This window comes from Poecilia formosa, unplaced genomic scaffold (assembly GCF_000485575.1).
Source record: "Poecilia formosa unplaced genomic scaffold, Poecilia_formosa-5.1.2 Scaffold92, whole genome shotgun sequence".
NCBI classification, from domain to species: Eukaryota; Metazoa; Chordata; class Actinopteri; order Cyprinodontiformes; family Poeciliidae; genus Poecilia; species Poecilia formosa.
In genome coordinates this window covers 665135-691055 of record NW_006800031.1, presented here as the reverse complement: position 1 = coordinate 691055, position 25921 = coordinate 665135, and the positions used below count along the sequence as shown (strand labels likewise).

Genomic DNA, 25921 nt, shown 5'->3' with positions numbered 1-25921 from the left:
CTGGATGACAAGTTCACCTTTTCTTCTTAATATGAGCTGGTTCTGAACACAGTGGGGAACAGTTTGACCCACTTGGGTCTGCATCAGAGCAGAAAGTCAATAGCCAAAAAATAAGAGCTAACGCTATAAAAAAAAAGTGTTAGTTTCTTTCACCTGGTCAATGATAAACTAAGCATGCAATATTTTCATAAAACAAATTAAATCAATCATTGTTTTATTATAGAAAAAGAATGTGAAGAATCAATGCTGAGACCAAACCGTGGAAAGGAGTTTTTCATGTTTGTCTCATAGAAAGTGATCCAATTTGCAAATAATTTCAGACTCATTTGGGAAAAAAATATACAAGGATTTAGTTTATTTTCAGCACAAGATCAGGATTTGGATCACTGTTTCTCTGAAACACCTGCTGTATTTTATTGATGTTATTAAATTAATTAAATGCATATTTCTGTGCACTAAAGTTGCATTTACAGTAAAGGTCTATGGATAATTGTGGTCAGATTTACAACAAAATTAAGGAAAATGCAAAAAAGGTTGGTTTGTAATAGGTGAATATTTTGTTATGCCTAACTTTTTGATCTCTTCTAATCTTGTGTTTATAAAATAGTTACTCTATCAACCACCTCTCCTCAGGGTTCAAAATTGTATTTGGGGGCCATAAATAGGCGCCTATCCCCTGTCTTAAATAAAAGAGGGACAGTTACCCTCAAAATGTAGCTAAAGCTTATCTGAAGGTAATGAATGTTTATATTTAAATTTCAATCCCTGTATTTAATCTATTTCATTGTTAAAATTTATCTGGTGTCAGCAGTTAATATCTTGGTTTTATTGGATCAAATAAGTTGGCATCTGTCTCCATCATCAAGATTTCAATCACATCTGATTGGTTTAAATTCACCAACAGAATATCTCAGCTCAACCAACCCATTCATGTTCTCTTTCTAAGCTGCAGGCTCGTGGGAGTTTGCTGATCACTTGAACGCAGCATCAGTGTTGCAAACTGATCAAATCATCTTCCTAATTCGAAGCTGAGCTAAAAATTGATGCAAACACAAGAGGGCGCTGTTGTCCCGGATAACAGGTGTGGTGGAGGTTAAAAACAACTTTGTTGGATCATGTTTGTGTGTTGAATAGACATACATAATTAGATACATTATGACGAAAACTTCTGAAACTGAATGATTATCTTTATAAAAACCGAAAAGTTGCTGAATAATTTAATATTTTGACTTAGAAAATTCATTATTTACGAGGCTACCACAGAATTTTTTTTCTTGTACATTTTATAATTCTCCATTTTTTTCAAGTTTTAAGGGAAGAGCCAACTCATTTAAACGATCAAAAGGATTAACAGAGCAAGACTCCTTTTAAACTGGAGGACATTGAAGTTCCCCCTTAATAATCAGCGATAAGATGTTTTCTTTTTTGCCTTAAAAATAACAAAGATAGCAGAACACAAAAACTCCAAACATGCCATAGTTGTTCAATCTTTAAAGGGTATCTAATATGCAAAATTCTGTTTTTGTTCGCTTTTATTCTTCCATTTGGATCTCAGCTGTTTCTAAAAACAACTCCAATGCTTCAGACATGTATTTTGTAATGAGTTAATGTGTCTGGGAAATTAATCAATCAATCAAATTTTATTTGTATAGCACATTTCAGCAGCAAGGCATTTCAAGGTGCTTTACATAATTAAAAAACAAAATAAAAACAACATGTAACATTGAATAAACAGTAAGAAAGAGAAAGAGATTTTGGAAGAAAAAAAGATTTTTAAAAGAAAGATAAAAACATACTTTTGTTACGGAATTTAAGCTCCTGTCTTCACCGGACTCCGCCATCCGTTTAACACGGGTATTATCCAGGCCCCGTCGCCTAACAGGACAAGGTCTCCAACCTTGCAGCATCAGGCTCCGTCCACCTATCACGCGAATTTTTGCGCTAGGACTTCGCCATCCTACACGGATTTTTGTGCATTATTTTTACCTGTTAGAGTCTAGAGTTTACAGGGTTTTTCTGAGCGCACAATGATCCTCAATCACTCGCCACTTTTACATAAAGAGATAAAAAGTAAAGATAAAAACTGTTATGAACGCCTCCGGACTGTTAAGTTACAGTCGAGGGGACTTTGGAGTTACAAGCAACCATAGTAAACATGCAAAAGGAGCTTCTGTAGCGTCACAGATCGCTGATCTCAGGGCTTTTTAAAAAATAAATGTGTGCATTCATATGTGGCTCCATTTATGTAGCTATTCAAAAGCACCACCAACAATTTTCTACTTTACTACCTTTGTTTTGATTGTTGACGCTGTGTGGGTGCTGGCTCATTCACGAGCATGATTTAAGAGTAATTTTGTTGCAATACTAATTTATACCAAAAGATGGCAGTAGTGGCGCATGAGAGAGAAACTGACTTCCAAGCTTTATGGAGAAGAAGCACGTAACATAGAGCTAAGACTGATGGGTCAGCAGCGCAGTGCAGCCACTACTAAAGAATATGTTTTCTGTTTTCACAGGTGGGTTATTTTTTTATTTAGTTTTTCTAATTTTTGTAATTACAGGACCGTGTTTTGTTGAAATGAATTCTATTTTGAGATATTTCTGTACATGCCCTGCGACAGACTGGCGACCTGTCCAGGGTGTACCGCCTCTCGCCCGGAACGTTAGCTGGGGATAGGCACCAGCACCTCCCGACCCCACTAAGGGACAAGAGTGTACAGAAAATGGATGAATATTTCTGTACATGAGAAGTGAATGTTTACTGCCGCTGGCCTAAATGCTAACTACCGTTAGTGCGACCGTTAATTTNTTCCTGAAAGCCAACAAGTTGCACTTTGGAACGACCTTAATATTGTATCATGTTTTTGATCTGAGTTTGTTTTACAGCATGAAATGTCTGAATGAGTGCTCATCCAAGACTGGTGATTCCATACTTTTTGCCAGGGGTTGTATACATATATATTTTTTAAGTTCATAACTATATACTTTATTGCTTCTTTGTTTTGAAAACAAACTAGAAGAACAAACTGACAAAAGTAATTTATTCTGTTCTTGATACAAGAGAAACCAAAAGAAATATGAGAGATTCCAATAAATCTTTTTAAAGTCTGTTTCTCCTACGCCGTTGGTGCTGCTGCTGGGAACATTAACAGGAGCACCACCTCCTGATGGGGGCCTCCTCCACCTCATGGCTGGCCGTGGGGCTGCCGTTGGGTTCAGAGCCGGGAGCCCCATATGTGCTCTGCTCCATCCTCTTCATCACCAGGTTCAGCAGGGTGAGCACAGCGGCGTCCACATTCACTCCCGACACAGCGCTCGTCTCGAAGTAGGGGATGCTGAGGGAAACAGGAACATTTCACAAAACTGTACAAGATGCAGCATCTTTGAAACAGTTCATGAGATTGACAAATATTTTTATCTTTACATTTTATTTTTCTTAAATGTCTTTTAAAAGATATATCAGGAAGACAACCATATCAACAGATAAAAGGCCAATCTTCCTCATTGATAAAGACTGATCAGTTTCCACTCACCCGTATCTGTCAGCCATCTCTCTGGCCAGTTTGGCGTTCACGTTCCTCGTGTCTCTGATGTCTGCTTTAGTGCCCACCAGCACCACATCTGGGTTATCACAGTACGCGTTGGCCTGAAGTTGACCTGCACAAACACAAGAGAAACTGCTTCAACCAACCTGAAACTACAAATCAACCAGGCTTAGAAATCAACAGGAGGGAAACGAGAAGACACAACATACTCATCCAGTTCCTGACGTTAATGAAACTTTGCTGATTGGTCAAGTCGAACATTAACAGGAAGCCCATTGCATCTCGGAAGAAAGCCGTTGTGAGGCTGCGAAACCTTGGAATAAAGGATATTTACCCATGCTAGCAAAGAGTGTCTTGTTAACACACATCAATGTCAAAAATGTCAATCTTACCTCTCCTGACCCGCTGTGTCCCAGAGCTGGAGGTGGACTCTGAAGTTCCTCTCACTCGTCCCATCAGCACCGGTTCCCGTGTAAACCTGAACCAAAACAGAACGCCATCATCATTTACTTGGAAAACCAGGACAACTTTGTTTCAATCAGGATGAAAAAAAATGTCATCAGGGGTGATCCTCAAGGCTCTAACTTTGAGCCACTTTTATTCGTTATCTTTATTCTCCACCTGGGTCAGATTATATAATTCCAACATACCTCATGCTGATGATACCAGACTTTACGTTTTTTTCACTAAATTACCAATGTCTTTTAGAGTCAACAATAAACCGTAATGTGTTAAACATTGGTTCACTCCAAGGAGACGTGAACTAGTCAGTTATGTTCAGTGTTATCAACATTCAATTCAATTCAAAAATACTTTATTGATCCCAAAGGGAAATTAAATGTTATTGTAACTCATTTAATTAAAGAGTTGTTGTAGATGGTAATGGCTGTGGGCAGAAGTCTCTGACTGAAGACACTGTTTTTCTGATGGTCAAACTCTCGTTTAATTTTAAATGCAGTAATATGTTAAAACATGATAAATTTAATGTAAAACATCAATTTAACATATGATGTAGAAATTCTAGGTATATATTACAGTTTAAATCAGATATTTACATACACAGAATAAAAACACAAATCAGACCAAACTTTTCTTGTTTTAGCTTAGTTAGAATGACCAAAATGATTAATTTTGGCATGTTTTTGCTTCATATTGAACTTGTTTATATAATGGAAGGAGTTTAGCTAGTTTTATCTTCCCCAGCACTCACCACTCTCTTTTCTCTGAAGTCAATTCCCACCGTGGTCGTGAACTTCCTGTTGAACTTGCCGTCCGTGTACCTGTAGAGGAAGGTGGTCTTTCCCACGCCCGAGTCGCCGAGCGCCAGCAGCTTGATCAGATAGTCATAGTCCCAGTCCACCATTGTGCTGCTTGGTTGAACCTGCAAACGACTCTCTGCGGATTTTCATGGGAGTTCACACACATTAGAGCGATTTTCAGTAAATCCTGACAGGGTGAGTTAAATTCTTCCATCAAAGCTACTGTTTTCCTTCTGCATGACCATCAGAGAGGCTTAACAGTACATAATAACTCCCTGATCACAGAAGGACAAGCACATGACTGGGGCTGGATTCCGCATGAGCAGTCAAATGCCTCTCTGGAGTTTTCCCTGAATTCGCTCAGCAAAATAAGAATCCTTTCATTGACTTAGAGAGCTACGCCACTGAGGTCATCGTTATGAGATTTGGCACTAACTGGGAGCAGTCTGGTCATCAAAAACTGAGTGGATTTCATTTAAAAATGATAAACAGTCAATTACTATTTCTAAAGTAGGTGTCGTAATTCTTTAAGGTGATTGAAAATTCAACCAAACAGCAGTAAGTAGTATTTCTGTGAAACTGACAGATTATTAAAAGAATGAAGCAGATTTAGTTTCCTAAAATTCTCAGCATCATTGAATGTGACAGGAATCTTACCGATCTATCTGCTGGAAGCACAAACATCCATTCAGAAGCCGTTCACCACTTTATGAAATAAAACTACTAGCTGTCATGAAGCGAAGGCACATTGCAGACCCTGAACCTTTTCCCTCGCCTCACATGTGATCTGGGGAGGAGTTTCCAGCCTGAGATCCAGGCGGAGCTGCGCTTACAGCCTGTTTACTGCTGGTTCTCATGAAGGAAAGGAGGGTTCGGAGGGGAAGAAAAGTCAGAAAATTCGACTAATAATGTGTTGCTTTGGATTTTAGTAAAAAAAAAAAACATCCCAGTGAGGAATGTGGCCCACTTTAATATTCTGCAAAAACAATAACATTTAAAAGTGACCTAAAATTCTTTCTATGGTCTATAGAAAACATGTTAATTACATTTTTACACAAAATTGTTCTTAGTTAATTTTAGTCTGGTCAGTTCTGCCTATCTTGAGCTTTCAGAATCAGATGTTTTAGAGCCTCTTGTCACTTGAAATCCAAATAAGCTGCTGCTGGCCACGCCTCCCAACTCAATGTTTACTCTCACCTGAAAATGGCTGCAAATAAATGCGCAATTACACAACTGTATATCCTTGAAAAGCAGAAGTAGAGCCTCCTGCACAACCAACAAGAATACAGCAAGTTGTTTCTGGATGTCTTTTCCAGCAGCCATTGTACAGTGTGCATACATCTGTAAAACCAGCTCCACATGTTGGAGCACCACCTGGGTTGCTAGGTGACGGGCTGGGCTTTTCTCGAGTTGCTAGGTAACGGCGCAGTGTGACTCAACAATAGGGATGTTTTGAAGCGGGTCGTTTTCCACACATGCATAAACATTAACTTATTGCTAAAACCAATTTTTTGAAAACAGGTTTTTTTTAAAACGGCTAATAAAATAATAATTTAGTTATTTTGGGTGGAGGGGTGTTTTCTTTTTTTTAAGCACATGAATTGTATCTAAAAGCAGCTGAGACCCAAATGGAAGTACAAAAACGTTGCAAAACATGAATTTTGCATAATAATTTGCATTTTAAACTAATTTTTTCTATTAAAATAAAGTCATTTATTGAACATAAGGCTCCATAACATTACATTTAATTTGCTGTAGTTACACTGAAAATCAATTTTAACGAGCAGTGAGAGGTTTATTTTATTTTCCTAGAACCCAGAAGCGAGAACAGTAACTCTTTAGAGAAACAAAGTCCTCATTATGACCCAGCTGTTTTTCTCTAACCGGGCTTAAAATACTTGAGCAGATTATTCGACTGGCTGCTCCTTCCTTCAGCCTTTCTGTCTTTGCCTTTGGAGATGGAGCCTTTTCCCGTTTTCCTGGATGACGGAGTCTTCAGAACCGGGTTCTGCTGCTTCCATTCAGACATGAGCTCCTTCTGAACGTCTGGGGGAAGTTCAGAAAACACCTCAGGGTCCACGTTTCCCGGGAAGTTACAGTCAGATGACAGGGAGAGCCATAATTTCTCCTGCTCCATGACGTTTTCTTCATTAATTACTCTCATTCCCGCCGGCTGCTGGTGATTCATTCTGGACCGGTCTGCTTTCATCGATGAATCGTTTTCTGGAGGCTCGTGTTTCGACATGTAGCTTTGCAGGGAGTTCAGATAATCAGGAGATAAAAGTTCCTTCTGGATTTCTTCTGGAAGGAGCCTGAACACCTCCGGGTCGACGTGCGGTGGCGGTTTGGTTTTGTCCGAATTTATTCCCTCTGTGCTGCAGGACGCTTCATAGTTTTCCTCTGATTGTTCAGAGTTACAAGTCATTTGACCTTTTGGTGGAACATTTCTGCTGAATTCACTGATCTGATGGTCCAAAAGGCAACTGTCAGCATTCTGGGCTGGATTATTCTGCAGGAATAAAACATCGGAAGAAGAAAAGCTTTAATGATCTAATAAATTACTGTAACAACAGAGTAACAATGCACAAAATACACAAAACTACATCAGTTAGATGAGCATATTATAGAAATTTGATTAAAGTAAATGAGTCAATTTCATAAATAATTAACAGAGAAATAATTATTTTGTTAGCTCTGGTCAAAAACAATATTGATCTTTTATTTTTCTGCTCAAATAGAAAATGTATTTATTTTTTTATTCATAAAAAGTTGCATTAAAGGCCATGATTACCTGGTTTTGTATGGACGATATCTGGGTTTTCCTGGGTGATGCGTTGTGCGTGAAGAATGACGTGATGGCGCCCTTCCCGCTCGCAGCCGGCCCTCTGCTCTGCAGGTTACTGAAGCAGACGTTGATGAGTGTGAGGTGAAATGCTGCGCTGCAGTCCACCATCTTATGGAAGAGCTTCCCAGCCAACAGGACCAGCTGTGACACTGTGTCTTCAATGTTCCCTGGGGATAATTGATCATTCTGAATTTTCCCCAAAATGAAAGGAAAAATAGAATATCTCCATTTATGTAACTAAGCTTACGCCTCAAAGCTTATCTGATTTTTATAAAACTAAGTTTAAAGTGCATCAAGTTCACTTTTGGGGCTTTACATGTTGAAAAACTAAGAGATTTTATTTTTAATGCATATAATGAACCTAAAAATAGTTTAATTTGGCAATAATAACTGAAAGAATTTAGACACGTGGAATTTTTGCATCAAGTTTGTGAAAACAAAGAAAGCTCTTACGCTGATCATTTACAATAAAAAACTAAACCAAAACCTGAAAATGTTACTTCTTTAACAAAAACATATAGTTCAAATTTTCACATCTATAAACGGACAACCAATATGTCCTTTTGGGCATTCTTCAAAGCGATATCAATGTTTCCTTTTCTGTAACTTCAGCCTACCAGAGACGATCTTCTGTCCGACGCCGCTTGGGATTGGGGCCTGGCGGCTCTCCCTGCTGAACCACTTGTTGGTCGCTGAGAATCTTCGTATTGTGAGCCTGAAGGTTTGAGGCTGACGGCCATCTTTGTGCATCCTGGGTTTTACAAGCAAAACACAATTTTAAAAGAAAAATTATGTTTAATTCCAGAAACACGCGGATTTAGTGATGACCCGACCTTTCCACCAGACCACCGAGCAGCTCCTGGATCTTTGCCATGACTTCCTTCACTGAACACATTTTCCTAAAGGAGTCTTCATCACTGAGAGACTGGAACATGAAGAGGACAACAATGTGACCAGTAAATACACCAACATTCACTTATAATAACATACAATCATAATATTGGAGTTTGCAAACATCACACTTTCTGTATGGAGTTCTTAGTGATAAAACAAATGAGTTTGAAAGGACTAAAGTATTTAGATTTGAGTGTGAATTATTTTAATTTCCGTGTGTGTGTGTGTGTGTGTGTGTGTGTGTGGCTTTTACTTTTGTAACAGTAAAAGTCACAAAAGAAAGATGATAATTTTTCCATTCATTACAATGTTGTTTGACTGCAGAGTTAAATTAACAAGCAGTAAATCGGTAAATTAAGAACTTTCCTTATTTTTTGGTTGCAGGATTATTTAATTAATAAAGAACTTAAAAAGTATTATCAGTAAACCACAATTTTTATTTTGTGGAGGTAAATTTGGGGCTGAGTCCTACCTGTGGGGCCCCAGTGGGTGTGACGGCTGATTCATCAATGCCGAGAGCCAGATTCCTCAGGCGCTGAGCGGTGGTACCCCCCAACTCCCTCGCCAGGTCACCCAGAGGGCAGAGCTGCAGGTCTTTCACACTGACTAACCCCAAAGCTTGAAGCCTCTTGGCCGTTTGGTGACCCACGCCTGAAAGAAACCCCAGAAACACAGAAACGGAACATCAACATCATTTAGAATATCGGAAGGTGGATGTGCTTAAGCCTCCTTTTATTCCTTATACTTGGAAATGAGATGGGGCAACTGCAAACAGAATCATTTGTAGGCGTATGGCCCAGTTATTTATGCTTTAAGTTGCGTTATTTTTACTGAAAGCTGCTGAAGATCAAATTGGTTGTGAATGAAAAAAAAACAGTTTATGACTTATTTCATTCTTTCATCAGGACAGCTGGCCCTACAATTGTCAAACTAAATGGCAAAATTATAGAGAAATTAGGACGTTATGGACGATACAAGCGTTTTATATCATTTGATATCAATAATTATTAATTTGTGTTTTGCTTTAAATATCTGAAATACTTCCAAACTGGTGTGGTGTGACATTTCCTGTTTCGTCCCCAGTTTTCACTCACTGCTGTTGTTTTTTACTTTTAAGCAGTTGTGAGGCACAGTGGTGAAACCTGAAACTGCTGCTGCACCAAAAGTGTGAGTGAGTTAGGGTGCGTTCACACTGCAGCCTGAAGTGACCCAATTCCGATTTTTTTTTGACGTAATGTGACCTGTATCCGATCTTTTCATGGCAGTGTGAACAGCACCGGTCGGATTCTTTTCGAATGTGACCCATATCCGATACGTATCCGGTTCAAATGCGACCTAACGTCCAGGTCGCCTTCATCCGAACTGAACGTCACTGATTCTCAACAAATCTCACTATTCTGCGTCCTGATAAGCGCAAGTGGGAAGAAAAACAACAACCATGACGGACTATATGAGGATTAAGTTGTTAATATGCTGCTCTGGTTGGACAACAACTTCAAATATGTAAGCTAAGCTCCACCGTTAGCCTCCATGTTTACTTCCGCAAACACTGAGCACTTCTTCTTTTTATGGCGGTTGGCAGAACGCTGACGCTATTGCGCCCTCTACTGCGCATGTGGGACACTTTCAGGTCGTTTGCCCGTTTACACTGCAGAACGCATACAGGTCGCATTTACTGACAGAACGGCTCCAGCAAAAAAATCGGAATTGCCAAAAAAATCGGAATTGGGTCACTTCAGGCTGCAGTGTGAACGCACCCTTAGTTGACTCCACCTTTCTTGTTTAGCTAGCTGTGAGAGGCTGAGCGGCTAATGCCTTTCCTCTGCCTACATCTCCCAGAAGGATGTGCGTTATTATTGAATATTCCATCAGACGTATTATCTATTTATATTGATTTTGTTTCTATCACTATAAGAATTGTTATTAATTTACTGCCCAGCCCTATGAGAAATTACTTCATATAAATACTTAGGAATTTGGCTATCTATAATACAAGATCAGTTAAACTTGTTTTACTATTAAGCTTTTGTTTTAAAAGGTTTAATTGTAAAAAAATCTTTAAATGAGTTAATCCATCTCTGACATGTTTTAGGGTGGGTACCTGGTACTTTTCTGAGGCCACTCAAACATCCCATAATATCGCTGACGTTCTCCTGCAGTAAAACCGTTTGCTGGTTTGGTTTGAAGGTGCCTGAAACCAGTTTGGCCAGCAGCTTGTTTGTGGCGACGCCAGCACAACCAGTCAAGCCGAGCTTGCTCCGGATTGCATCTCTCATCTCTGCTGCAATGTGAGAACCAATAGCCAGCCTTGGATGGTGGCTAGCGTTAGCATCAGCACCTGCCCAGGGGAAGGAAAACAGGCTAAAGGAGAACCTTTAGGTGTGAAACTGAAACTGCCAGGCAAATATTTCACAGATGTTAGCGTCTTCGCTCTTTCACAAGCCAGTTTCAGTGAGCCAGATGTTCAGCTGCAAGCCAGAAGAACATTTTAACTTACTGGAATGATTGAAGACATTTCCTTTAAATGAGAGGCTGTCAGACTCTGATATCCGAGCCAATCTTCGTTCAACCATTTCTGTGACATCCACAAAGTTTTCATCAAATCCAAGCCTCTCTACCAGCGGACAGAAAGACAGCAGGAGCTCTGAGCAGGAAGCAGAAAGGCAAGGTAAGCAAAGAAATGTAAAATATTTGAGAGTTCTGCTGCAGAACACACAACTTCATTAATCATCAACAATCTAAAGAGTTTTCCGTGTTACAGCTGCTGATGACGCATTCACAAGAAATTTGCTTAACTTTGTTTGCTTGTTGGCTAAAATCTCTTACTTTTCCACTAAATTCTGGTTAGTGGAAAAATTCTTAAAAATTAAAAATCACCTTTCTTGTGACAACCCCAAACCAGAGCTGGATAGAGTACACAAAAATTGTACTAAAGTGATAATAGCACTACTTCAACATATTTTAATCAAGTAAAACGTAACTGTCCAAGAAACTAATCAAAAAAGAGTAAAAAGGTATTTAGTGAAGAATTACTCAAGTAGTGAGTAGCTGATCAAAACGTCAATCGTCTAATATTTAAAAACCACATCAACAGATGGACCCAAAATATAGTTATGTGGAAATTTTGGTATTTTAAATAGAGGTGGGTGATATTGCAAAAAAAAACAAAAAAAAAACAAAAAAACAATATATTTTTAAATACCTCAATAACGATAAGCAAAAAAATTCCACATTTTTTGCTTTTCCTTTTTTTTTATTTATTTATATATTTATTTTTAAACTTTCTATTACAATATAATATATTATATACTTTTAAAAATATTAATATATAAATATATCACACAATATGTTTAATGCGTCATAGAAAATACAAAATACGTCAATAGAAATGTAAACTAAATAAACTAACAAAAAAACAGTCTGAAATCGGCTACCAAATGGTTTTTGCTTCTAAAGATGTGTCTACAGACTTCTTATTAATGGGGTGTTTTACTTATTTCTCACATTTTTTATTTTAAAAAGCCTCGTGAAATATTCCTCAGGCTCACCTGTGACTTGGTAGGACATTTCTCTGTAGTGTGTCAGGTCTTCTCCTTTAACCAGCACCAGTTCAGGACATTTCTCCTTAGCATCAGTAACAGACATCAGCTTGGTGACGCCCCGCTCCCTGGCCACATAGTTACAGGTGACTATGATGTATTTCTGCTGTATACCTGATGATATGAGAATAGGCTTCAATTTTTACCCTGAGAACAATGATTTTTATATTCTTTACTGGCTTTGTACCTAAAGGGACATCTCTTAGAGCTGGGTTTCTGATCATTTCCACCTGAGCATAAAAGCAGTCCAGGTCAAAATGCAGAATAACTCTGTGTGCCGATTCAATGACTGGCCCTTAAATAAACCATAAAACAAATCACACACAATATTCGTCATAGCTCCAAGTGAACTTAGGTTTCTAGCGTCAGACTTCAGAGTTTACCAGAAGCAGCAGCTGGAGAAGTGGCGGGACAAACCGCAGCTGAATCCACGAAGCAAGTTTTCCACTCGGTTTCATCTTCCTCCACCTCACCGTCACTGTTATCCATCTCAGAAAGATTAATGTTAGCGAGTTTGTTTACTCTGCAGCACCAGGCGTGACGCCCCGAAGGTGCTCACTGCATAAACAAGAGAGGTAACACCTGCATGAGCATCCGGATCAAACGTCAACATCGCCGCCATATTGAGAGTGTCATTTTTTGTTCTGACTGGAAAAAAGTGGGCAGAAATATTCTAAAAGTTTATGTAATTAATTAATAGCAACCAAAAACCGATCAGTAACTATTACAACGATTTACTTTGAAAAATACGGACTACCTGGTAGTCTAACTACAGATTAGTAAAACAAAATAAAAATTAAAACAAGGATAATGTTGGATAATAACTGTCAATGACTGAACACTGTCAACTTCCATATATCTTACTAAGTTTAGATAAATCCTCTTCATCACCAGACTGTCATAAAAACACTTTAAATAGTATTTTAATAATTTCAGTACCCTCCCTCAACCTCATTCCCTAATGTAGGATTGACTCTATTAATAACAATTTAAAAAATATAGCTGAAAAGTGTAATCATAATAAGTACAAGTGAGTTAAATTAATTTATTCTGTATATTTTTGAGGTAGATCAAGATTGTTAAATACAAATTTATCAGATTTTTATTTACAGATCACTGTCAGTTTTGTCTTCGATATCACCATTTTAATAACTGCAATGGGCATAAGTCAATGTATAGTTTTTTAATAAAAAAGATTGTTAAAAATGAACTAACGATAAACAGTGCTTCATCTGTTCCTGGTTTCCACTCACAATGTGGCGGATGTGAAGTCTACTTCAACAGTATACAACAGCGCCATCTAACGTTGTGGATGAATTACTGCGGAACGTAAAATCATCTTAAGGAACAAACAAACAATGTTTAAGTCAATAAAACTAAGCTGAATGATTATAAATTTGGATGTTGTACATCTCTATAATTATTTGTTTGGTAATTATAATAATTATTTAATTTCATAATTTATCGCGACGTTTGCAAAGCCTATATAAATGGGAGCTAAATGCCCGGCCGGCTGAGGTTCGCTGTTAATGTAGTTTAATTGTTTCGACCATTTTCCGCCATGTTTCCTTCCTCTGGTCTTTTTATTCACATAAGCTGTCCTTTTTCGCTACGTGGGCTTTGTGAGAGGCCTCATTGTTTATACAAACACGCCGCAGAATCGAGGGAAACGTTTGGTGGCTTGTATAAATCACCCGTGGTGGATTTAACAGGTCAGTGGGGTTTACATGAGTTAACTTAATGTTTCTAAAGTTGAATTTGATGCGTCAATGCATTTTACATGAAAAGAAACAAAAATACTTCCGCATTATGTGACCCTTTCACCTGGTTTATCTAGAAAAAAGCTTTGAAGTCAATGAGAGATTATGAAAGTCAAGATGAATCAAATTAAGGTTAGAACAAAACATTTTGGATTTATTAAAAATAAAAATAAGAGTATTTTACAGCTGTGTATTTGCTGTGCCCGATATTAGAGCTCATAAAGTGATTTCGGATGCTTTAAAAGTAAAGTACATTTTAATGGTTCCAGACCAAATCAGTTATTTTCTACACCTGGTAACTATTGATGGATGATTGTTGAATTTATTTTCATTGCAGTAACATGATCTCACTGGAAAATGTAGAGAAAGCCAACCTTTAACTTGGGTACATTTATTTTGTTGGGGGCTTACTAAGAAAAATGGATGCAGTATTTTTAAGGCTCATTCTTTATCAGCAAGACAAGACTTTGTGTTTTATTATATTTCACACGTTTGGGTCAATAATCCTAATGTCTCTCTGATCCATGTTTGTGTTTGATCACAGAGTCCTCATTGCTATAATCGTACACCAGAAACACAGAAGTTAAAGATTTGTTGGTGGAAGTGTTTCGCATTGAATTTTGCATTGAGGTTTTTAAAATATAAACTTTTCTAGATGTATTTCAGTTTCCAGTGGCATCCTAAAGGGGGGGACTCTGGGTGCCACAACCCCTTTTTGAAAAATGTTGCCTTCTCAGAAAATCATGTTCAGGTCATAGAAAGGCATACATACATATTAATCTTCTTCAATTAAGACACAAATGCAAAACTCAATAAATAAATACATACATGTAGAAAATTTAAAATTCATTAATATAAATGTATTATTTTACTTGTCTGGCCATGTCTATGAAAATTTTCTGCTGCTTTTCCATTGACCTTAAAATTGGAATTACAAAAATAAATTTGCTTAATGGAAACTCACAAATAAAAAAATAAAAAAATCATACTTTTCTATACAAAGATCTTCACTTGGATGAAGTTTTATTTTTCCACAGCCGTATCAAAACAGAATTATTTCGCAAAACTGGAATGGAAACACTTTATTTTTGCATCACACGAGTCACATGAACCATGACCAGATGTTACTACTGGTGGAAGTAGTAGGAGGATGATGGTGTGGCTTGTTTATAATGACTTATCGCATGAACAAACTTATTCACATGTGATTTTAACAGACTTTCTTATGTAATGGAAACTTTACAATTGCAAAATTGTGTTTTTTCAATATTAGCAGAATATCTACAAGGTTTTGTGGACATATGTAAAGGAAACTCAACTACTCTTAATTTCACTGAGGAGTTATTTATGCCTTGTGTGTGTTGCTCAAATGGTAATATCTATATATTTTTTTGTGGCTAACAGGGGATCAGTGTGACAGCAATTTTACAACAGTTATCGACAACTCCCTGCATGAGCTGGAACGACTCGATAAGCAGATTGAATCTGTAAGGTACGAAGTGGAGCAGGAGCAGCGGCGGCTCTCAAGCTATCAGACTAACCAGGCGGACAAAAGCAGCAATAAACTCTCAACAAAGTTTGAAACAAACCTTTCTTATGGATTTTCTTCTAGCAAAAACCATAAATCACACGTTCAAGCACAGAAATATGTGGTCGACAACTCCAAACCAAGGACTGATTTAGAGTACGATCCAATGTCCAACTTTTCTGCTGCTTTGCATTCTTGCAGCTCATCAGGAAAGGAAGCAAAGAACCGACCAGACAGAAAGAGCTCCAGGTCTTTTGGTGAAAAGCCGTCCACTCATCAAGCCCAGATGTACCGACCGCGATCCCCAGAAATCCTCGACGACGACTCTACTGAAGATGGTGTCCTGGTCATTGATGTTTCTCTGTCACCTGACAAAACTTTGGATCAAACTCAACATACTGCTGACTCAGGAAAATCCTCCCAAAATACAGAAAGAGACTTGAAGGAGATTAAGGCGGTGAATGTTTATCTTGACTTTCAACCTCAGATGGTAAAAACTAAGGTGGTAAATGCTGCTTCCTGTGATGATGCAGACAAAGTCCCTGAGATCCATCCTGTGTCTTCTACTTTGGATAAAACACAAGATTGCAGCAATGATGAGAGGAATGTAGTCGACTTAACCGGATGTTTAGAAGAGCTTGAAAGAGAGTGTGAGAATACTGGTTTCCAGTCCCCTGAAAGGAAAAAGAAATGGACTGAACCTGGAGGTTTTTCCTTCCCCTCAGATCAACCAAGCAATCTTCTGATGGAGCAGACTTATAAAGCTCAGAAAAAAGATTTAAAATCCCAAAATTCATTTGTTTGTAAACGATCATATCCCAACACTCAATTTAAACAAAACTCAATAACGGACCAGGACAAACTCAAGGTTCAGAGCCAGTTATGCGTTTTACAAAATGGTGAAAAAACAAAGATGAAAGCTTTCACCAACCAGAAACAAGTGGAGGCAGCACAAGACAGCAGCCAGATTCAGATTCACAATGTCAGATCTGTGAATCCACACAGTAGATCTGAATCAACGGAGCAGCTGCTGCAAGAGGAAGATGAAGCGGTGATAATAATAGACTCCAGTCCTGAGGATGAAGATCACGAAGATGAGGTCAATTACTCTGAGCTTTCTGAAAGCGACCCAATGGAGGAATGCTACCGGATCTTCATGGAGGCAAACACCGAGGAGAAGGGAAGCGAGGAGCAGGGTGGCGCGTCGGTAAGTGTATCAAAATGAGTCTTTATTTTAGCGTGAAGATTTTCTGATTCGCTCTTTCTGTTCCAGATTGAAGCCGAAGTGGAAACACCGGAGGTGAACGCAGCAAATCAAAATTTAACCGGGAGGAAGAGGTTGGCTCACGAAGCCAAGAACTCGGAGGTAAACGCTCCAAACATCGTAGTTCAATGTCACATGACAAACTTGAGGCCTGAGGGCCAAATGTGGCCCAGCACAGCTTTTTATGTGGCCCTCTTTATGTGGCTGAACACTACGGCTGAAAAACGTATCACAACTTAAGCGTTCCATTCATAATTATTGATTATTGGTTAGTTTTTAAATATCTAAAATATTACCAGTTTGGTGGTGTGACCCCTCCTATTTTATTCAGTTTTCACACTGTTGTTAAGCAATTACGAGGCACGGTCATGAAACTTTAAACTGCTGCTGCGCGAGTAACACAACAGGTTGTTGCTAAGAAACCACATGTTTCTCAGCAAGTTGTTGCTAGGTAACCAGTGAGTGAGTGAATGAATGAATGAATGAGTTGGTTGTTGCCACCAACCTTGCTGTGAGAGGTTTAGCAGCTAAAGTCTTTCCTCTGCCTACAACTCCCAGAATGCCGTGCGGTTCTGGATTGAAGTTCAGTGAAATTGTTGCTATTCTATCGGACGTATTATCTGGCGATATTGATCATGTGTCTATCACGATACATATTATTGATTTATTGCCCAGCTCTAGACTCCAGAGGGACATATAATTGAACTCCCAAGTTAACAGTTGTGTGCTTAAATATAATTTTATTAATCAAATCACAGCAGTTTTTTTTTTCCAAATTAGCCCAATCAGTCCTTATAGTTTTTATTTTTTATTTTCATTATTCTACAATTGTGGAAATTCAGACAAAATCAACAGACCCCCCCCCTCACTTTTACATTATTTTTTTTTACTTAAATCTTGTTTTTGTGAAGAAGTTTATCATAACAAAAACACGTAGTTGCCTCATTTTTCCTTAAGCATTATTTCTTTGGATCTTAGGGTGAGAGTAATTTTTTTCTTTCAAAATATTTTATGATTGGAAGTTTACTGCAAATCTTCTGCAAAAATGGTCAAATATTGGGGTTTAAGTGCTTCTAACTCTCACCTGTAGGTGGCAGTAGTTCTTACTTTTACTCCACTGCTGACTGTAGTTTGTGATGATGTGGAGAGAAAGGAAAACGTCACATCTAAAGACATTAATAAGTGGAAATATTGCAAATATTTATAATTTAGCTCCCAAAATCAGTGATTTTGATTGCAAAAAGTAACTGAAAAAAATACCCTGAAAAAATTAAATATTTATCTAATGCAGAAATAGCTATTTATTAATATTTTAGTGTTGTATTAATGGGTTTTAGCTACACATTCTGGTAGAACTGGCCCTTTTAGAACATTATGATTTTGATGTGGCTCAAAATGAGCTTGTTAAACTTTTTCCACTTAGCAGCCACTGGCCAAGATGAGACCTCAGCCGCAGGTTTTGGTTCCTCTGCGGGAGCCTGGAGGTTCAGTGTCCCGGCTGTCCATCTGTGCTAAGGTCCAGCAGGTTCAGTACCAGGCCTCGGCTGCTCCGGCTAAACTGGGCCAGAATCTTCTTTCTTCAGTGAGTCAGAAAAAACCAGAGACACAAACCGTTCCTTCAACTCCAACCCTGAAAAACCTTCAGGTTTATCCAGGTCAAAATGGTGAGTTTTTGGAGAAAGTGAAGTGTTTTAAAGTAAAGTACATTTATATGTTATATTTTCAATTGACCAATCAATAATTGGATAGAAAAAGGTGCTTAATGTGAGATTTTTTTTTATCAGGATTTAAACCAAGAGAAGCTAAAACTTTTCCACTTGAGTTTTGAGTAGAGCATTAGATTTTTTTATTTTTGTTTTTAGCTAAAATGCAGAATGTATGTATTTTTGTATTGTTTTGGCTTAATGACTGCTCTAAATGTTCTTTCAGCATTTTAGAAGTCGAACATTTTTTGCTAGTTTTTCTACATTTCTGAAATTAAATTTCTGAGCTCCAAAAGTCAAAAAAGAAAAAAAACTTTATGCAAAAAAAAATAAAATAAATAAAATTAGATTGAACTATAAAAATTTCCAGAAAAAGTGGAATTTTCTGACTTTAAAGAGTAAAAATGTTGGACTTTAGAAACGCAGAAATTTTCAAGGATCTTTTTTGTCTAAACATTTTTTTTTCCTTGCAAATGTTCAACTTTTCAATTAAGTTTTCAAGCTCAGAAATTTCAATGTGTCTTCTAGAAAATCTGAGGTTAATCTCAGAGATTTATCTCACTATATCTGAATTTAAAAAGCCGTCATAAGATGCGTCTGTTGTGCCATTTTAATGTTTGTTTGTATCTTCCCTTGAATGCTCTCTGCTTGTATTTCTGCTCCTCAGCTTATCTGAGCTGCGTCCCTCTGGGAACTGCGGTTATCGAAGTGGGAAGCGACCTTCACCTGATCCTGCCGCAGGGCCACTTCCCTCTCTCTGCCACCTCGTCGTCCAGCCCAGTTTCATCGGTTCTGACTCCAGTGAGTCGGGTCCATCCAAACCCTACCGCAGTCAGGCAAACGACCTCTCCAGCTGCGGTTTCAGCTCTGCCTAAATATCGCTCCACAGCGCCTCTGCTCATCGCAGCTCCGGCGCGACGGCCCGCAGCCAGCACAGCTTTCGGATCGTCTGTCCAGTCAACAGTCGGCATTTCCACAGCTTCTCAAGCTGTGACTCAGACAGCTGTCAAGGTAGAAAACAAGTAGATGTGGAAAACATACAGGCCAAATCACCCCTATGCTCTGTGGAAAAGTAATTTCTCCCTAAACCTAGTTACTGGTTTGACTGGCAGTGCAGTTTTTAATGCCACTTTGGAGGATTTTTTTTTTTTTAATTCAGACAAATTAGAGATTTTGATGTGGAAAAAAACATGTTGGTTTGGATTGGATTGTTTATTTTTAATGGATGTAATAATTATTTTTAAAATTTTGTATTTACTCAGGTTTTCTTTGGCTACATTAACACAGGCGGTAAATGCGACTGATATCCAACTTTTTCACAATTCTGATCTTTTCACCCCAAACCCCCCGCCCCCCCGAAAAAAAAAATATATATATATAATTTTCCTTTATTTGTGCTACTTCTGTATGTAAAACTAATTCAAATATAAATCAGATTTTCAAAGAAATTACAGTAAATGCTCCACAAAAAGCCATTTTCTATTAATCATACTCATTAGTTTCCTTCATCTTGTTATGATCTTGTTGGCTCTCGTTGCTGAAGAAACTTTAAAATTGATCCATAAACGGCTCGCTACATTATTGCTTCTGTAAACGGTGCGCTGCTGTATAATGCCAACGTTTTTCTGCGCTTTCTGGTCGCTTTTGGGTCGTAAACCGTTCACACGGAAGTTTGTTTACGTTTGAGTTTAATTAGTTGTATGAACGACTATCCACTAAACAAAAACTTATTTCAGCAAAAACTTTAAGTTGAGCATAAATAATTGCTGTGTGAACGCAGTCTTTGATATTTTAATGTGCTTAATATGAACAATTGTGACTAAAAGTATAAACAGAAGACTTTTGAAATGGGGGACGATGCTTTTCACAGCATTTCCTTTCAGCCACTTCCTGTGAAACGAAAGCTGAAGCAGCAAAGTGAGGCAGCGAGGGACAAGGTGCCTCATGACGTCCGCCAGCGTTACGTGAACATGTTCACTGAGGAGTTTCTCAAAACAACAGCTGATGTCAATGAAGCTTTTGAGAAGGTGAGCATTCAGGCCCCTTTACTCTTTACTGACACGATTCTGAGTATTTATTATGATCCATACTGGCGTCTACTGATGGCAGGCCCTGACAGAGGAGAAGAGTGTGTACAATCGCAGCGTGAACAAACTGAAATACCTGAGCATTGCAGTGAACGCCCTCAAGAGACTCAAGAACCAAAGTGCTACTGCTAAAAGTAGGGAAAAAAAAATATATATATATATATATTATTGATATTTAGAACAGATCTGACTCAATGTAGCATTTAGCTGAGTTAAATACTAATCTGTTTTGTCACACAGAGGAAAAACAGACCCAGAGTCAAAGACCAAAAGGCAACATCCCATTTAACCAAAGGAAGATGAAGGAAAATGGTGAGAATTTTTTATTTTCCTGAATTTTGAATATTTTAGCCTCTTCTGAGTGTTTTCTTCTTTCAGCAGGTGATTTGGTGTTGTATGAAATCTTGAAGGGTTACACTTTGACTGACGAACAAATGATAGAAAACAACTATCCTGTCCAGCACCCAGAAAAACCCGGTTCTGCTGTTCTTTTTTCCGACAAGAAAGTGAGCACAGACTGTAAGTAAAGCGATCCAACCTGGCTGTGTTACCTGCAGTTCCCTTATTGAGCCACTAGAGGGCGCATTCAATGCATGGATTTGGGGCAAACCTCCGATTGAATCTCTTTAAATCGCCTGTTTGTTTTTTTTAAAAGCTCTGAAAAGGATCTGCTGTCGCTGTGGCGCCACCTACTCTGTTGGCAAAACGGGGAAACACCTCAGAACAGAGGAGTGCAACTACCACTACGGGAAAGGAGTTACAAACCGAGGTCAGAAACCAGCTTGTTTTCAGGCTCTGCTGTAGTTTGAAGTGCTGCAAAACAGGCCAGGGCGACATGGCTGAAAAATAAAATCAGACTTTTAATTGAATTATTACATCTTTTCTAAAATAGAAATTACAGAGAATAATTTCAAAAGGTGACGTTTATTTCAATCACCCCTTCTGTAAGTTGTGCTGTGAGAGTATTGGGGCAAGGCTATGATAAGTTTTGTTTATGATAATATAGTCATATTAGCAGAAGAGACACAATTTTACCAGAAAAAACATCTTTAAATTATGAGAAAAATGTTGTTTTAACGAGAATAAAGCTTAGATGTTGGGATCTGATGTGACCGGCTCAGTTTATGTTGTCCTTTTTTCAACACATTTTGCACCATTGTTTCAAAGTCCTGCTACATAATTTGATGCTACATTATTTAGCATTTCTATTAAGAATTATCTCTAAAATTTATACCAAAGTACTTCACAAAATGCTCAAATTCCTTTTTTTTACTTTATTTTTTGTGTTGGTGTTCTCATAAAATTACTACTTTGTCTGACTTTATTCTAGTAATATTCAAACTTTTTTCTGATTTGAAACTATTATCTTGATAATAAAAAATCATAGCCTGTCCCTTTATTCTGTCCAAATAAAACACTCTTGTCAAACAAGATGGCTGTCCTGGGCGTTCAGACGAAGTGAATGTTGAAAAAAAATTTTTTTTTTCCAAAAATTCAGTTGATCAATAAAAACGATTTATCGCCCATTCCTACTGCAAATAGGGAAATATAAAATATATTACAAGTGAGACTGAGTAAGCCAGTTAAAATGGATTATGTGCAAACAGAGTGAAGCATCAACAGTGTTTTGTTTGCTGCAGTTCCAGGTGGGGTGGAAACTCGCTACAGCTGCTGTCAGGGGGTCATGGGAGCGCCGGGATGTCAAATGTTTAAGGTTGGTGGACACACATTTCACTGATAAAACAAGACCAGTAAAAGTTTAACATTAGTTTTTCTTTCACCCAGCTGCATGTCCATGATTACCTCAGCCTGGATGGGTTTGTATCTACTGCACCCAGACGCCCCTCAGACTCCAGCTGTCCTGGAGTTTACTCCTTGGATTGTGAAATGGTAATTTATAAAAACTTTTATTTATGTTTGGCTCTTTCTAGAATATGTGTTTAAGTGATTGAAACCTGTGTGAATGGCTTCAGTGTTACACTGTTCAGGGCCTGGAGCTGTCCAGAGTGACAGTGATCAGCTCCAGTCTGCAGGTCGTCTACGACACGTTTGTCAAACCTGACAATGAGGTCATCGACTATAACACCAGGTAACGTCTCCACAGACGGAGCCCAGCGCCCAGTTTATGTCTGCAGTTGTATATTTATGTAAAAAAAAACATCATAACATAATAGCAATTATGACAGTTTATCAGATAATCTGTGAAAAGATCGATCTGCTCCACCTCCTCCCAGTTTACTACTGCCATCTGAAGAATTGCACCACTTCTGGCCAAAAATAACCAATCAGAGCCAGGAGGAGCGTCTTGGCGCCGTCAGTCAAGCTTTTCACGCGCTTCTCGATGTGCTAATGGAGGAGAAACGATGTAAAACAGTTCCAGTTAAACAGTTTATTTACCATCATTTTTGGCCATGCTAACTGGTCTTAGCATTTATGACAGGCTTATGTGTGTGGGGAGAGTGTGAGTAGTGTGTACCCAAGCATGATTGACAGCACTAAGACCCTCCTGGTTCTGATTGGTTGTTTCCAGTTAGCACTGGGAGAAAGCAGAGGAGCTCGTCTTTCTTTTTGTTTTGTTTTTTCACAGCTGTTGTTAATGATTACTTTGGTAATCAAGTATTGTGACGATTAATCAAGTGATCACATAAAATATTGGTAAAAGCTGCCATAGCAGGAGTATTAAAGTTGGATATCAAAATTGGCCCAAATTTTCATTAGGGATGTATTACTTTTATGTAATTATTACTTAAAGAAAAGTAACAATTACTTTTCTTTAATTTTATTTTAAAGTAATATTACATTCAGAATGCAAGTTGTAACTTTTCCTCACATTTCTGTAGCTTAGAAAATCAACCTGTAACAATAATGGCTCATATTTCAGTCAACCTGGACAGAAGTTGCACAGAAATCAAACAGACTTGCTCACTTTTTTACTCCAGTTTTTAGTTTACATATTCATCTTGCTTTGCACAATATTTTATAGTTTTTGTACAGGAAAGTTTTATGGCATATAAAAATTTAAACCCACAGCTGTTGCTGAAGTTAACATAGAAGAATTTAACAATCTTTCTAAAGTTGAACCATGGATTGAATTTGTTGCATTAACCTGCTGTCTTGGTTCTTTGTAATTCAGTGCTTTGGGCTGCTTTTCCTCATATTTCCCATTGCGCCAACTTTCTTTATTCATTCCCTCTGCTGTTAATCTGTCTGTAGGTTTTCAGGCATCAGTGAGGAGGATGTGAAAGGTAACCACACCTCCCTCAAGGAGGTCCAAGACACTCTGTTGAGCTTCATCAGTGCTGACACTATTCTCGTTGGACATGGCCTGGAAACAGACCTTTGTTTACTGAAGGTGACTGTTGCAAACATTTTTTTTTCTCTTTGTTAAAGGAGGATAATGATCTGAAATTGGGGATTCTTGCTCAAACATCAGGCAGTTCTGTATTTATTTAATTTTTTTTAAGTTGACTTGTAAGACGAGTGACTTGTAAGACGCACTTTGTTCTCTAAATCTATTTTAATTTTGACTGTTTTATTTTCACACTAGCTGTTCCAGCTATATTCATCACTGTTTGTTTAAATTAATGCCTAATATTTTAGAGATATGAAGCTTTAAATAAGCCATAATTTTATTCTTGGTGTCTTTATCCTTAAAATGTCTTAGACTTAAATTAAGGCCTTAAAATGTCTGAAATTCATTTCAAAATGTAAGTTGGCTTAAATAAATTTCAAGTCTTAAATGTTAGCTGGTAAGACTTTGTAATTTCATATATTCTATGTAGTTTATCTTCCTTGATGATAGTAATTTAGGCTAACGCTAAATAGCTGCTAGCATACCTTTGCTAACTAGCTTTTTTGTTTATCATCGGAAGGTATAAATTTATTGTCAGCTGGCTGGACGACGTTTATCTTTGCTACTGGCTCGCGTTCTGTTGCAAACCCTTATATTACGTGCATTTGTGCTAAAAAGCTTGCAACTACTAAAACATAAAATGTGTATTTTTTAAATTTTTTTGTACATTTTTGTCATGATGCTTGTCTTAAAGCTGCAGTACAAAAATCTATATATATTTTTTTCCATCTATGTTGAAACTGTCGCCATGTTGTGACATTGTAATATGAAAATTGATCTCCCACCTCATCAGTGAGCTACTAATGCCAAGTACAACCAGTCAGAGTTAGGTGGTGGGTTTTGGTGCCGTCAATCACTCTCATGTACACGTTGTTAAATGTGCTGTCATTGATGGCCATGCTAACTAGCCTTAGCATTCGTGGCAGCCTATGTTGTGGTGAACTTGGCAAAGAGCAAACAGGAGGGAGTGAGCATGAGAGTGATTGACAGTGCTAAGCTCCTCCTCCTGGATCTGATTGGTCATTTCTGTCTAAACATATTCTTGCAATTAGTGGTGGGAGAAGGAAGAAGAGCTTGATTTCTTTTCAAAGATTATCTCTTATACTGTCATGACATAATGATAATTTTAGCAAATGTGTAAAAAAACAAAACATTTTTTGTAAAAGTTACATTCTGCAGCTCTAAGTTTAATCCATAAGGTCCTTAAACGCCTAAAATGTGAGTTGGTGAAACCTGCAGAAACTTAAAATGAAATTATTAATACTGGCTCAATCAAGTTATTTTATTTATCGAGTGTTTTTGAGCGACAAATGAACGCCTAATAGCATCCATGTGCAAAAGACACCAGCCATTTTTCTGATGTGTCACAACTGGCTTTTTTATTCACCTGTGCATGTTGGAATATGAATTAAACTACAGAGGGTCTGACAGGAGCTTCATTTTTTTATTTTTGTGCTGTAGCTGCTTCATGGGACGGTGGTAGACACTTCGGTGGTCTTCCCCCATCGTCTAGGTCCGCCCAACAAGCTGAGCCTCAATAGCCTCACCGCTGAATATCTCAGGAGGATTATTCAGGAGAGTGGTGGGTTGCCACTTTACAACCAACTGGTTTTGTTTCTAATCATAATCTGTTAAACCACAGCCGCTTCAATTATTGTAAAGGATTAACCGAATATAAACTAATAAAGGAATGGAGTGTGTTTTAAAACTGCAACATGTTAAAACCGTGTGCCGCTGTTTCTCCCAGTTTGTGGCCACGACACTGGAGAAGACGCAGCTGCCTGCATGGAGCTCATGCTGTGGAAGATGAAAGAAGATGGGAAACTGAAAAAATGAGGAACTGCCACTGATTATACATGAAACATGATATGTATGATTGTATATTTGAAGACGAGTAGGGGCTGTTTATTTGTGTTTATAATTTGATGTTTTCTGCTAATGGACATTTGAGTTAAAGCCCATGTATAATGTCTATATGAATATTTATGAGACTCACGGATAAAGCTACTCTAAGTGGTTCCCAAATAAAGGCATAAAATAAAATTTTTGTTTGTTGTCCCTCCCTAAGTCATAACCAGCCAATGA

The 25921-nt window shown here is 38.0% G+C and overlaps 3 protein-coding genes across 6 annotated transcripts; 1 reads left to right on the top strand and 2 right to left on the bottom strand.

Annotated features, from left to right (window-relative positions):
- Positions 1-3022: 3022 nt before the first annotated feature.
- On the bottom strand, positions 3023-6340 carry LOC103141986 (ras-related protein Rab-27B-like). Of its 2 annotated transcripts, XM_007557826.2 has the most exons (6): positions 5462-6340; positions 4756-4940; positions 3938-4023; positions 3755-3858; positions 3534-3657; positions 3023-3335 (listed from the first exon to the last, which is right to left on the bottom strand). In XM_007557826.2, the coding sequence occupies exons 2-6, from the start codon at positions 4906-4908 to the stop codon at positions 3146-3148; spliced, it is 657 nt and encodes a 218-aa protein (XP_007557888.1). In that variant the 5' UTR covers positions 4909-4940; positions 5462-6340; the 3' UTR covers positions 3023-3145. The 2 variants fall into 2 exon arrangements, with proteins under 2 accessions (XP_007557888.1, XP_007557887.1); XM_007557825.2 differs by lacking the exon at positions 5462-6340 and having other exon boundaries at positions 4756-5455.
- A 246-nt stretch (positions 6341-6586) lies between these two features.
- Positions 6587-12975, bottom strand: poli (polymerase (DNA directed) iota). Its single transcript, XM_007557824.2, has 10 exons — positions 12526-12975; positions 12330-12437; positions 12092-12256; positions 11041-11187; positions 10645-10881; positions 9016-9194; positions 8483-8574; positions 8267-8400; positions 7596-7816; positions 6587-7313 (listed from the first exon to the last, which is right to left on the bottom strand). Exons 1-10 carry the CDS (start codon positions 12629-12631, stop codon positions 6684-6686), a joined length of 2019 nt encoding a protein of 672 aa, XP_007557886.1. The 5' UTR covers positions 12632-12975; the 3' UTR covers positions 6587-6683.
- A 655-nt stretch (positions 12976-13630) lies between these two features.
- LOC103141984 (RNA exonuclease 1 homolog) lies at positions 13631-25883 on the top strand. Of its 3 annotated transcripts, none has more exons than XM_016674220.1 (16): positions 13631-13854; positions 15307-16637; positions 16704-16796; positions 18121-18358; positions 19065-19408; positions 20281-20424; positions 20507-20618; positions 20725-20796; positions 20863-21003; positions 21140-21253; positions 22125-22198; positions 22270-22374; positions 22458-22573; positions 23698-23836; positions 25298-25418; positions 25584-25883. In XM_016674220.1, exons 1-16 carry the CDS (start codon positions 13704-13706, stop codon positions 25670-25672), a joined length of 3384 nt encoding a protein of 1127 aa, XP_016529706.1. In that variant the 5' UTR covers positions 13631-13703; the 3' UTR covers positions 25673-25883. The 3 variants fall into 3 exon arrangements, with proteins under 3 accessions (XP_016529706.1, XP_016529705.1, XP_007557885.1); XM_016674219.1 differs by having other exon boundaries at positions 18118-18358; positions 20866-21003; XM_007557823.2 differs by having other exon boundaries at positions 18118-18358.
- Positions 25884-25921: the final 38 nt, after the last annotated feature.

Excerpts from the sequence above, each read along its gene's own strand:
- LOC103141986 (XM_007557826.2), bottom strand. The coding sequence starts at position 4,908 with ATGGTGGACTGGGACTATGACTATCTGATCAAGCTGCTGGCGCTCGGC. Across the intron at positions 3,859-3,937 it reads GACACAGCGGGTCAGGAGAG|GTTTCGCAGCCTCACAACGG; the intron begins GTAAGATTGACA and ends CTTTATTCCAAG. Across the intron at positions 3,336-3,533 it reads GAGATGGCTGACAGATACGG|CATCCCCTACTTCGAGACGA; the intron begins GTGAGTGGAAAC and ends TGTTTCCCTCAG.
- poli (XM_007557824.2), bottom strand. The coding sequence starts at position 12,631 with ATGGATAACAGTGACGGTGAGGTGGAGGAAGATGAAACCGAGTGGAAA. Across the intron at positions 12,257-12,329 it reads TCTAAGAGATGTCCCTTTAG|GTATACAGCAGAAATACATC; the intron begins GTACAAAGCCAG and ends TCATATCATCAG. Across the intron at positions 11,188-12,091 it reads AATGTCCTACCAAGTCACAG|AGCTCCTGCTGTCTTTCTGT; the intron begins GTGAGCCTGAGG and ends CTTCCTGCTCAG.
- LOC103141984 (XM_007557823.2), top strand. The coding sequence starts at position 13,704 with ATGTTTCCTTCCTCTGGTCTTTTTATTCACATAAGCTGTCCTTTTTCG. Across the intron at positions 20,797-20,862 it reads AAGGAAGATGAAGGAAAATG|CAGGTGATTTGGTGTTGTAT; the intron begins GTGAGAATTTTT and ends TTCTTCTTTCAG. Across the intron at positions 25,419-25,583 it reads GAGGATTATTCAGGAGAGTG|TTTGTGGCCACGACACTGGA; the intron begins GTGGGTTGCCAC and ends TGTTTCTCCCAG.